General features: G+C 45.3%; 1 protein-coding gene across 3 annotated transcripts in view; it reads right to left on the minus strand.

Moving 5' to 3' along the window:
• DNAJB6 (DnaJ (Hsp40) homolog, subfamily B, member 6) overlaps nt 1-13,617 on the minus strand; it is a 63,380-nt gene that overhangs the window by 2,136 nt on the left and 47,627 nt on the right. For 2 of the 3 annotated variants that reach the window (XM_009329886.1, XM_009329887.1), the window contains exon 9: nt 1,649-7,797. In XM_009329886.1, coding sequence (XP_009328161.1) covers nt 7,484-7,797 — 314 coding nt within the window. In that variant the 3' untranslated portion in view covers nt 1,649-7,483. Of the gene's footprint in view, nt 1-1,648; nt 7,798-13,617 lie in introns of those variants that run through there. The other variant, XM_009329888.1, reaches the window with a different exon arrangement.

A 13,617-nucleotide genomic window follows, 5' to 3' on the forward strand; every position in this document is an offset into this window, starting at 1 on the left:
GAATAAGAAGGTGCTCAGTGTTTACCAATACGCATTTTATATGCAGGTCATCAGCCTGCTCACGCTTAACTATGCACCATAGGTTATATTCTACTGCAGCTCCAATGGTGCATGAAAGTATTAAGTTCAAGCAACAATTATTTGCTACCGGTTCAGTAGGCACAAGCTTCCAGCCATGTGATCATCATCTCAACGATTTTTTTTTCCCCACAAAGATGCTTGGAAAACAGTTCTTGCTCTGCATCTCGTTCTTTCCTCCAAACTTGCAGTAAAATGCAACTTGCAAGCAGACTTGCACGGACAGTGAACTGTGCAGAACCAACACCACATCTACCCAAGTGCACTTTAAATCTGAACTTGAAGCTAGCAAACATTTCCCTCAGATAATCATTCTGTGATGCTTTGAGATAGCTGGAGGGATCTTTTAGCACAGCGGTGCTCTGCCACTGGGAATCAGCACAGTCCAATGAGCAGGGCCAGCATGGAGCGGAGGAGCCCCTGCAAGCCAGCTGAGGGGCAAGGCTGGGAGTCAGAGGAACAGCCCAGGAAGGGCACAGATCCGCCTGTCTGGAAATCTGTTTCTTTCCCCCATTCTGTCTGCAGGCAGGCAGATGTGACCCCGAGGAAGCCGTGCCACCATTGCGTCCGGTTCTCCATTAATTTAGCACCAATAGCAAAATTAAGATGGGAAAAGGAAGCGGTGGGAGGGCGGAGGAGTATGAAGCCACGCTGGGGATGAAATTTGCTCCTAATCAGAGCTTCTCCCAAGTGCAATTAGGGTTGTGCCCACGGCAGAACTGCAGTTCTTCGGTTTAAGTTTAAGACTTGGGGAGAACCACGAGATAGTCTTTGGGTTAAAATCACTTGAGACATTATCAAAAGCTTATGCATTAGAGGAAATACACTCCCTTGCAGCAAAGGGAAACTGTTCCTAGGTTATCATTCTAGCTCCTACGCTGTATCAACAGCATGACTTCATCTTTTGCAATCATCTGAGCCAAGAAGCAGGATATTTATTTAGAAATTCTGCCATGAGCGATTAGCCTGCGCAAAGTTAGAGTAGAAACCAGTTTTATTGTTTAAGGAAGAGAAAAACTGGCAGTGCTTTGCAGAATTGCAGATGACGCTGCGTTTTCCCTGCACCCTGCCACCCTCCTGAGCTACAATCCTGTCCCCGGGGACGCTGCATGGACATCTCCTAATTAAGAACTCCATCCATGAAGTCTACTTCAATGTCAGCCCCTCGGTCACCTATACATCGTCAAAAATAGGACCCCTTGGCATTTAATTTACTGCTGTAGGGGAGACATCCCAGAAGGGCTCAAGCATCTCTTTGCTTTCCCACAGAGGCCAATGGAGGCGGAAGAGACGTGCTGACTCTTGAGAATCAGTCATCTGAAGGGTGTTATTCAAAGGACTCTTCCCTTTACTGGAGGGAAAAACAGCATCATATCAGATGATCAGAACTAGTTCATGTAATAACTATGAAACATTAACACAGATATTTGGGAAAGGATCATTAAACCCTAACAGGTTATTAGCTTCATAATTTTCTCATTTTTCATTCTCAAAACACTGGCAGTATTTTTAAAAGGCTTCCACATACAGGCATGATTGCGTTTTATACTGCTATTTTATATCATAATACTTTTTTTTTTGCAACAGTCCATTTTCTTCAAATCTTTGAGATTTTGAAAGCAATTCTAGCAACTCTTCCTTAAAAAGACTGTGAGTCAATGTAAATTATGACTTGAAATGAATGCCACATAATTCATTGTCTTCTAAATGAAGCAACTCAAATGTTAAAATAATGTGGTATGAAGATATCTAGGCATTTGACAACATGGTCTCCTACCAGCCTCTGGAATGATAAGGGTGAAAAGTGGAAATCTTTCAAGTGTTATCACTGACACACAGACACAGATTGGCCAAAGTAGGAGATAACGCACAAATACAGAGTATTCCTCAAGAGAAAACTGCCAGGCCTTTTCTGTTTCGAGCCTGCTATGATAAATAATTTCACTCTTGACCATTTCCTTTTCTACCCCCACCTAAGAAGAAAGGATAGGTCAAACTTTGCCAGTCTGTTAGCACTAGTGATGCTATGCTGGGTGATAACAGCCAAAAACCTGATCTGAACAAGTGAAGCAGCTCCTAGTAAAAATAAAAATTGCACACTAAAGATGAAACCCTTTGGTGCTTATTTCACTTGAATACTTCAACCAGCACTAATTAAAAGCATATTTAGCTGCCTTGGTTACAAGACTAGCCCCAAAGTCACGAGAGAACAAAATCTGAATTAGGAAGCAGCAGCCCCATTACTATTTGATTAATTTGCAGTGAACCTGTGTCCTGGCGAGTCTCCAGCATCACGAAGCAGTCGTGGAGACTTCCCATAGTTAGTCCCCTGACTGAACTGGCTTCAGCCAAACAGTTCTGGCCTTGGAGATGGGCTTTGCAAATTTCCACCCTTAGAAGCCATCGTTAGCTATCTAAAGTCTAGAAATGTGTTACATTAAGATAGAGAGTCTTAGAGAAGGGTGGGGGGAGAACAGGTTGCTGAGAGCTTCCCCAAGATTTGACAGTCGGAAAACAGATTCAGTCCAATGCAGACAGATATCAGCCTAACTTGGTACATTCTTGCTTTTGTCAGCTGCCAGGAGCAGAGATGGATGAAGCAAGAATCCACACCATTTGGAATTACACCTGTCTTACAACCTGGATAATTCTTGTCTAAAACAAACAGCATCTGCTGACTCGCTCTTCCCATTTCATCCCCCTCTCTTCTACTTCCAGAAGAACCGTAGAGCACAGAAGCTATTCCAGCTTTCGAAAAGCTACCGAAGACCGAAACCAACTTCTAACAATGCTTAGTAGCAACTCCCTCAGCCACTCAGCAAGGACCAAAACAAATTGGGAAGCCTCTCTGCTGGGTCCCAGATTGACTTTCCTTCTAGCTTTCTACTTCTCTGCCATCTGCACCTCCAAAGTCACAGGTTTGTTCAGTCACTATGAAACTCGTCACATTCTTGGGAGGCAACTGCAAGGGAGTGTGCGTATCGAGCGATTGATCCAAAGGGACAAGCAAGCGTCCTGGGGAAAATGCTCCTACCCAACCCATTTGTGGTAACCTACTTCTTCCTGCCCTGCCTGACGTCTGCCTGCTTTACCAGGATGCAGAGGGCAGCGACGGGTCTGCTCCACCTTCCTTCTGCCAGCACAGGAGAGCGCAGGAGTCAGCAGAAGGAAACAAGGTGTTCAGTCACGACCGATGATTAACACGCAGCATTTCTGCTTCTTGACCCACATCAGTCAGTAATAAAGGCCATGGCCTGATTTTTATAGATCTCCTGCAAAGGTGAAGACTTTGGAGGAGCTTCCTTCCACTTTCAGGCTCTGAAGCACTGAGGTTGGGGGTGGGAGGGATTCATGCTTTCTGCTCAAGTCCCAGAGAAAATGGTTTTCAAGAACTACTAAGTTTTTGCTAAGATTGCAGCCATTCTTTTGCCCTCCTTCAAACCAGCAAAGCAGTCATGGCTCCAACATGCACACAGAGCTTTAACAGGGCAGTGGGGAGCGTGCGTGTTGGGTTCTGTAGCGTGCTTTCTAATTTTCTGCTCTTAGAAATACCTCTCTAGTCAAAACAACAAATTGTTATTTCAAAAGGTAGCTAGCTTGCTTCTGAGTTGCAGCCACCATCTGTTACTTTAGACTGACCACACTTGCATATGCCAATATAAAAATTCACCCCAGATCACAGCTTCAGTATAATTTCATGCGTGACTCAATTTACAATTACAGCTTTACACTACACTTTCACATTCCCTTCTTTCAGCCAGAGCTACTGCCCAACACACACCACAATTTGACCTATTAATTCTCTCGCCTCATCCACAGCTCCTGCCCATGCCAGAGATCGCGGAGAGAGAACCCGCCTTTACATAAAGACCTGAGGTGACAAACCATCCCACCCCGTCTAGGTATGCCGCTCCACTATTTAATTATCCGCACTGTTAAATCCAAGGGCCAAGTTCTCCAGTTTCACTGGCCAACCCAGTGATGTAATTCCAACTTTGATGTTTTAGGGGACTGAAAAGCTTTAGCAACTTACTGGGGCCTTCATTCATGCTTGCTCACCATACTATTTTCATTACCAATTCTGCCTAGAATTGCTACAAGAACATACCAAGCCGGATACAACCTGCCCGCCTGCTATTAATTAAGGTAACACTATTACTAACTAGAGTCCAAGGTTTTACTCCCACATGGCAAGCAAAAGCTTGCAAGGCTATGCAGCCTTGGAAGCCCTTCCATGTGCAACCCAGCCACCTTCTATGGGAAGCAAATGGGTAACGGGATGCTCTCGTACTAGCAGCCAAAAAGATATGCGTACAGGCAGCTCTGGCCAAGCCAGGGAACAACGACCCAGCCTCCAAATCCACCAGGCAATCTTCCCACCCTCTGCCCGCAGAAGAGTACGTCTGTTACCCCGTCCCACTCACGCACAGTTACAGGCAGGGGATGTGGAGCAAAGGGAGAGTGAACTCCCTCCCACCTCCAGCATTCCTCGCCTATTAGATTTCCACAGAAAACAGCGGCTTTGCTTTCCTTTCTCTTTCCATTACATGCCCAAATACAAGTATGTGAGGGAATTATATGGTAATTAGTTTGGATAACCAAGCACATCAATTTTATTAGTTAGTAATGTGTAACTCAGGAAACCGTATGTCGGTAAAAAGAACGGAGACTGCATTAAAGATGTAATAAAGTACAAATAGCTCAACTTTCCAGCAGAGGAATCCATGCCAGGAAAGGATCAAGATTAGTTAAGCTAGTTCTTTTAAAGTGGTTTCCTTTTCAGAGACACCAGCGGGTGAAAATGCAGCAAAAATGAATTATTAATGTTGTAAGTTTTAGGTTAATGCAAGCTATTTCATTCAAAAGGAAGAGCAAACCTTGCAATATTATCTTGCAAATAATGATCTTTCATATCGTATATTTTTCAGTATTTTAACAATTAAACATTTCAACCATTCTTGCTAGATAAAGATCAAAACTCTCAAATCCAGAGAAGCAGGTTTTTAGGGGTAGTTACCGCTACCCCTACCATTAGTGGCTGTAACCCCCAGGTCTCTGCTGGCATGAATACCACTTTGGTACAGCTTGGATATCACCAGTCAGCCATACATCATACAATCAGGCAGTGCATTACTTGTAGTATCTGAATTCTTATTAAAAAATTACTTGGGTGGAGCTAGAGCACTGTTTGAGATACACAGCGACTTCAGAGTACAAGTTTTATTCTAAAGGCTATTATGAAACCAGGAACAACATCAAACCCAGAGCAATTTCTACTAAAACGCAAAGTGTCAGTGCTAGATGGAGAATCAAATTTAACTCTTTTTTTTTTTTTTATTAAAAACCTACTGTAATGACTGGAAATCCTGACTAAGGAGAGGATTCATCTCACCTCTGGATATCGGTTGGCAGTCTAAACGAGTTAGCCAGCCTTTCTCCTTGGGTGCTAGAGAGAGGCAGCCACTTCCAGAGGGATTCCCCACCGCCCAGTCAAGATGAAACCTATCCCCTTTTCCTTCATTTAAATTGCTACAGACTTACAAAGTAAACATTCCCACTCTTAGAGCTGGGAAAAGAAAACCATCTCACTGCAGGTGAATCACTGACAACTGAGGATTTGCTTGAGGTGCTCTAACTGGGACAACGTCTCAAACTGCCGTGCAGTCTTGCTGCCAAGAGCCACACGCCAGCAGTGGCAAAACCGTCTGATTCACGGTGGAACGGCACCCAGTTTGAGGCCATTGAACATAACTATTTGCCACCGAATCGAGTGGGCTTTGGACCAAGGCAGAAAAAGATGCTATTCTTTCCCAACGCTGGCCCGTGTAAGCACGGCAGCTGTTGCAGTGATCAATGAGAAGCCAAGCGGGAGCAAGTAAGTGGTCTGTATAAGTACAGAGCTGTCCTGGTGAAGCCTGCTTGCTGGGCAAGGCAGTCGGCAGAGGTGAACACCCATGAAAAATGGCATTACTGGCCAGGGCTTGTGCACAAACTTCCCAGGGAGGGATTAAGACACTCACGTAGGTTTTTATGACTGACTCAACCAGTCCTTCAGCAGCCCTGTCCATAAGGGGAACAGCAGGCAAAATATTTAAAGCAACAGTAAAACCTTAGTCTTACTGTAATCAAGTTTTCACCCCGAACCTTTTATGGTAACTCACAATCTACTGGTAGAAGAGAGGATTTTGTGATTGTGCAAAATACCTCTAGAAATTCATTTTAATGGCAAACTTGTGCATCTTGGAGCATAAATAGATTCACAGCAAGAAGTCCTAAGTGGTCTTAAAAATTGCTCCAAAAGTTGCAAGGTGCGTGTCAAACTCAGATGCTCTTTGGAAACCACTACGAAGTATTGCTATGATTGCAGAGAACCTCAGGTCTCCAAATGCAGAGCCAAAGTTTTGTTTTGACAGCTACCGACACAGGAGACAGAACCTGTAACCCTTGCATGGGAGATTTCAGAACATCAGCCCAGAGGGTACATCCAGGCTTCTATAGAGAAATTTTAAACTTTTTTTTTTTTTTTTTTTTAAGAGAAAAGATTCAACTTAGCCATCCCTAAAGAGACAAAACTTCCAGCAACTGATCAGGAAGACCTTTATCTGAATGTTTCCGTTTTTTCAAGCTGTCATCCACATGATATCTTCAGGTCTTCCACACAGAAGACACTTAGATTTAAAGGCTCATAAACGCAGCAGCAGTTGGTACAGCACTGGGAGTATGTGAGTGCATGTTTTGGGGTACAGTGCATGTTTTTCATGCGCTGTGTTTACCACCCTGAGGAGCCTCATACGCTCTCGCTTCCCAGCACTTCACCTAATTCAGCACTACTGAGAAGGGCCCTTGGTTTGGGCATCCGAGTAGAAAAGCGTCTTCATGTTTCAGAAAAACCTGTCCTGGCAGTCCTGGATGATCTTTGACCACAGGTTCAAATTAAATCAAGTAGTTAAGAGGACTTTGTTGTCCAAGATAGCCTCTGGACTATATTGCCGAAACATTACAGACAGGAAATATATCAAAGGACTAATTACTTCCAAAAATAACCGGGACAGTCACTGCACTTTTGCGTTTGCCTGAACAGTCTTAGCCCTCTCTATTAGGATTTAGGTGCCTAAAATTGCAGCTTCCAGAAATAGTATCAAGTTGCTGAACTTCTCCTTCGGCAAGGAAGCCAAGCACAATTTAAATAAATGAATGTGCAAAATACTGTGATGAGTTAATCTCTAAAAGGCCTTCACTTCTAAGAACAAAGAGCGTAGGCACTTCAGCAGCATAACAGTATTTGCCCTGGATCCTTGAATATCCCAGGGCATTTGTGAATCTAGACTAGACTAAATTGAAGAGCAGAGCTAATGCAGGATGAAGGCACACAAGCTGCCGTTTATTATCTACCGGGGAGCTAACATTAAGTCAACACACAGCAACAACCTCTTGCTTGGCTTTTTGTTTTTTCCTTTTGACTAGCTGATGGCTCCTTTTCTGTGCATTTCTCATCAACATGCTTGTGCACACCTGATAAATAAAAAGGGGTCTCCAAGCTGCTTGTAACCCGGCTTCTATCTTGTTCTTCCACCTCATCGCTATTGTAATGATAGGCATATTTGGGGGAACTGGCAGGCTTGTGAGACTTTAGCAGGCGAGGGTTGGTCGGCTGGAAAGGCAGGGCGTGTTGTCCTCTCCGTCTGCACTCCTCAGCAAAGGCTTCTTCATCTGCCTCCCCTGAAAAAGCAAAGAGGGGAAGAAATGTGAGCCGCACCCAAAATGCTTAAATTCAGCCTGAAATAAAACCTCAAACTGGGCTGGAAATTGGGTGTCACTAAACTACTGCCTTGGCTGCGGTTAGCTCACAGATACTCCTGTCTACCTACAGATCGGGGAGCGTCCGGAGCAGAAAGCTCCATCAATGGCCTCTCACCACACTGGAGCCACCCAAAAAAGTCAGCAGGATATGACAACTCTGGGGCCACTGTTTCCTTTTTCCCAAAAGGCAGGGTGAGTGAGCCGAGCACATGGCCCTGGATGATATTTCTGTCCTGTGCAGAGCATGTCATCTTGTCTCACCTCGCCTGGACTGTCTGCCTAGGAAGGGCTGGCCCTGCTCAAGGAAAAGCTACGGGGGGAAGGAGGAAGAAATACCCAAGCTGGCTACGGGGATGGTGGGAAAAAAACAAAGCCAACGTGGGTTCGGAGGGGCTGGACGTTGGACATCCACAGCTGGAAGGATGGTTAGAGAAGCATGAAAGATCACATGAAGATGGGAAATCGGGCTGAAGATGTAAGAGGTGAGCACAGTCCAGGGGGCAAGGCAGGTACGCACAGCAAAGGCGAATGAACACAATGGAAATAAAAACCCAGTGTTTGCAAAAATTAATATGAAAGATGAGGTATTTCCAGTCATACTCATGCTACTTTGCAGATGACGCTTTCCTTTGCTGCAGAAACTATAACAGTACCGATGCTGCAAAATAGAGAAATCAGCTATCATAACACAAAAAAACCCAGCAAAACCACGCATCGAAAAGCAAACAGTAGGATAACAAATAAAAAAAGCCAACAAAAGACATTCAACGGGGAAAATAAGAAAAGAGTGAGAAGAAAGGTGCGTACCACATTTGTCTCTTAAAGGCTTTTTAGAGTTTCATTAATTCAATTACTTAAGTACTTTTAATAGAGCTGATGAAATACGGCGTCATTTTATTTGCATCAAAAGTGGTGTGTCACATTCTGGAAGTTTTTCGTGGGATGTGCCTGGCATCAGCTGCTTAGGGAGGGGTGTGCGCTCTCAGCTAATGCGTGTGCTCTTAGTTCATGGCTGGAAAATGCTTTGAAGATGGCAAAAGCACCACGTATGCAGTAAGGAACAAGAGCAGTAATGCCCACTTCATTGTGTGCACCAAACCACCGACACTTTCAAACAAAACAGGTTGCATTGTCTTTACCTTGTAATTGTACATGGGGAGATGCTTCTGAGAGCATGAGGAAAAGGAGGCAAGGTATGTTTAAAAAGTCATTTCACAGTGCAATGCGGCACCTGAGGCCTCGCAGGAGAAAAGGACTCCAAGACATGCCTCACATCATCCCGCCGTGCATTTGAGCGCCTGATGTGCATGGATATTATGCAGAGGACCCTTTTTCCCAGGCGATTAACCCCCAACGCTCACACTTTTTTACCCTGGAGTCTCCTGCACTTCCAAAGGCACAAGCAAGCAAGACAAAAACACAAGTGATGATAGCACCAAGGATTTCCACGTTTAGACACCGCCTGCCTGCATCATACCAATGTAAAACTCTGGGTGTGTGGGTCTCCTTGCAGTAGGAGAGGACTGGCAGGATGGCTTTTTTCCCCTTGCATGGGGCACAGCGCTTCAGCTACAAGAGGCAAGGAAAAGCTCAGAAAATGCCAGATGCAGAATTGCTGGCACTACCCATAAGAGGCTACGGGATTTTGCACGCTATACAAACAGCACTGAAGCACGTATCAGTCTGATGATACCAGGTCTACGAAGATGAAGCCTATAAAGTGCCAGGAGTAAAAAAAAAAAGCATAGGAAACCCATGTACACCAGTTGCACATACAAAAACGAGTCAAGAGTTCACTTCCTAACAAATTATAGTGCACCAGAAATAGGAGATCCCTCCCCTCCCATGGAAACACAAACTGCATGGCGTTCTTTTTAATGTGCAAAGTCTTGCTTGAGGCATGTTTAAAATTTATATCGGCAAGCAGATGCAGGAATGAGAAATGCGCTGAGGCCATCTCGAAGCTCTGTGTGCGCGCATCGCAGAGACACCCCGATCAGAGACGCTAACACTTAATGCAGTTAAGTATTAATCAGATGCTCTACACACACCCCAAGAAATTACTCCTAACTACGCTAGAGATCAATCTTGGCACCTTTAGTCTAATTCAGCTGGTGTGAAAGGCACAGTTTAACACTGGAAGAATTCAAAATCATCTTGCTCATCCCTGGTGACGTACCCGCAGCATCGCTGCATGCTGGCCCTCTTGCACCCTGACGCGTCCTTGATCTGCTGCTTGCAGTGAATGCTCCCGCAGAGCTCCCTTGCTCTGGGACCTGAGCTGTGCCACCAACCCCACAATGCTGAGCACCTAATGAGGTCGCAGAAAGATCTTCCAGCAAGCACTCACTGCTTGAGTCCAACTTAAAATAAAATATAAAAATGCAAAAGATATTCCATACTCCAATTAAATCAGCTGCAACCTAGCGAAGAGGCAGGAGAGCTTGTCCTGCTTTACTAAATCTCATGAGAGCTGCTTTCCAGAGCAGGTTTTAGCCTTCAGCTCCTGATGATATGAGCATGGCTCTGACTCTGGAAAACAACGGTACCTGCCCGTTACACACCTCCTGTGAGTTTTGGGACAAGTCCTCACAACTATGCCACTTTTTGTCTATAAAGAGTCATGATACGCCTTCTCTAAGGCTTTGCCTGGGGTGTCCTCCACCTGCAGCTCTTCTGCAAATGGCCCAGAGGAAGGACTGTCCCCTCCTCCAGCGGAGTTCGTAGTTCAGTTGCTCCGTGAAAGATGATACACCAAGAAAAAAACCCCACAGACAGACAATTCCTGTAATGCATATTTCTCTTTCCTTCAAAAATGATCCAAAACTAACTCCCAAAGCCAGACCTTGCACTGCACCGTCACATCAGCTGAAGGTGCTGCACCAGCCCGACGAACCCAGGAGAGCCCTGACTCTGCTTGGTGCTGCCGGCACGCTGCCTGCTCTGCCTGCACCGGTCCGAGGTGCAGGAACTGGCTGTGCCTGCTTGGGGTTTATCTGTGCAACACGGCTGCAGCTGAAGCGCAAGGAAAGGGCTCGTGGCTGAGGGTGGGAATCGGTATGAAACGCTTAGACACCATCCGCTGAGATCAAGTGGTGAAGGGACTGTTTGCAAACTTGTTCAAACCCACCGTTTGCCCCAAAAGAGGTGGCAATCTATGCTAAAACCTAGAGCACAACTCTTCAGTATTGAACTCAGGGAGCCAGCATCCCTTTGGAAGTTAGTGTTAAACCTTTCCTCGTAAGCTCCTTAACTTTCTGTCATCAAGGATTTGTAATTAGCATTTTTGCTAAGCTGAGCTGACCTGTGTTATACTGCAAGAAAATTCTGTCTTAAGCTGCCCTCAGCATTACTCTGCTGTTTGGGGTACGCTGTGAAAGCATCGGCACACCAGAGGGGCTGCATCTGCATGCCACAACCACGTAATACAGTGGCAACTGAAGTCAAACAGTTTGTTAACTTTGATTAGACTACAAAGTTACCCAGTTTTCCTCCTGAAGAGTAACTTGTACTTCCTATGTCTGGGCTGTCTGCCCCTGCCCCTACCCGTCCCTCGCCCCATGGCGGAGCCCTGGCGGGATGCAGAGCCGCTCCCCCCACCACTACGCAGGCAGCACATTTTGCAGCTGAATCATAGAATCATAGAATCGTTTGGGTTGGAAGGGACCTCTAAAGGTCATCTAGTCCAACGGGGGGTTGGACTGCCCTGCCCTGGGCAGGGACATCTTCAACCAGATCAGGTTGCTCAGAGCCCCGTCCAACCTGACCTGGAATGTTTCCAGGGATGGGGCATCCACCACCTCTCTGGGCAACCTGTGCCAGTGTTTCACCACCCTCAGCGTAAAAAATGTCTTCCTTAGATCTAGTCTAAATCCACCCACTTTTAGTTTAAAACCATTCCCCCTTGTCCTATCGCTACAGGCCCTATTAAAAAGTCTGTCCCCATCTTTCTTATAAGCTCTCTTTAAGTATTGAAAGGATTAAATCCATCTCGATCACCCAACAGAGTCATTCAGTTTTCCATCTCCCCCTGAAGTAAAGACAAGTTTTAGTGCAATAAATAGACCCCCAAAAATTGTCCAAACTTTTTCCCCTTTCTGAGTTGCAGGACAGCAGGCACCACAAATTAGTTAAATGACGTAACATCACATCGGCTGTGATTCAAATATTGAATCGACTACGGTGCTGTGCACGGTTATAAGCCGCCAGACCTTTCCTCTGATCATCTATCTTCAGCACACCTTGCAAAGCAAAACTAAAGTGTAATTTGCATAAACTATTTTCTCTTGTTCTACATATTTAAACTTATTTGAAACGTTTAGGCCAGACTGTGAATAAAGCTAGCTGTATAGATAGCAAATATGAGACTTACTTGAAAAGAATTTACTCTGGGAAAGGTCAGCCACACAGGGCATCACCACCAAAAAGTGCTTAAACATTGCTGGAGTTTTGTCAGTGGTGCTATTGTCCTGGAAAAGGCTTTCAGGAAGACTAGTTGTATGGAGGGGGGGGGTCCATAGTTGAGTTCAGAGCTGGAATATCCACTTCAGAAGCAACTTTCAGGGTGCTCTGGCTTTAACCAGCCCTTGGTTCCCCCCATGGCTCCTTCTTGCTGTCTCCCGTGCCTCCAAGCCAGCGCACCCACGTGAGAGGCTGGGCAGCTGCGCCGTGAACCCGAGCAGGGGACTGACCCGGGTTAAAAATAACACTCTTTTTGCAACCTTATTTTTAACCCAGCTCAGTGCCTGGATCCAGCTCACTGTGCAGCCGCCCCAGATGGGGCAGGGAAAGGGGCAATTATCGGGGGCTGCTGGAGTCGGCATCCGGATTACAGCGTTAAGGAAAAGGTCTTATTCTACTAATGCAAATAATAATTAAAAACCTTGCAGTTATTTCACTGCGAAACCAGTTTGGAGAGGTTACATTTCCAAGGGTTAATTCTGAAAATGAGGGATTCAGCATTACTACTAACATTTCAAAACAACAATTAAAGTTTGGTTTTCTGGTGCACTGGGTTCTCCCAAATGAAAAGCAGCTTCTGGGGAAAAAGAAATCAAACACGAGCTGTAGCATCCAAAAAAGCTGCATTAGGACCAAAACCTGCCTTCTGCTCCAAGCAAGAAGGGCTGAAAAATAATTTCTCATAGCAAAGTGCTGCCGTATGAAAGGGGAAAATATGGATCCTTTAACCTGTAATTAACCAGTAGAGGGCAATATTGCCTATCATGAGGGGCAACGTTATCAGAAAAGTCACTGGCAACTCGTATTTTTTTGGTAATGCATCGATATTATACGTCTAAGGCAAACCGTGAGTACAATTCTTGGACTAGGCCGGTGCTTCGGGGGAGCCACCAGCTACACCAAGGGGTCCACATGCGCTCCTGGAAAATGGAGATAACGCATGGGAATAAAAACACTAAGGCAGAGATTATTCCAGGTGAGGTGGGACGGGTCAGCCCTGCACGGGCTAGCATTATTATTTTGTGTTACATTTAAGTAACGTCCGTGTATGTCCTGGAATTGAACTGAAATCCTACCAGGAATCAGCAGTAATTAATGGCAAGATAGTAATTAACAGAAACATGCCGAACAAACCGGGGTAAACATCCTGAGGATATCAAACCACTCATTTACATTTAGCATGTCACTTCCCATGCAAGAGGAAGTGGAGCCTTCGTGGTTCCCACACAGCAGCCCTACTGCTCGCATGCTATTTTCTTACACACCTAACCAAGGGGA

This window comes from Pygoscelis adeliae, unplaced genomic scaffold (genome assembly GCF_000699105.1).
Source record: "Pygoscelis adeliae isolate BGI_AS28 unplaced genomic scaffold, ASM69910v1 Scaffold238, whole genome shotgun sequence".
Taxonomy (NCBI): domain Eukaryota; kingdom Metazoa; phylum Chordata; class Aves; order Sphenisciformes; family Spheniscidae; genus Pygoscelis; species Pygoscelis adeliae.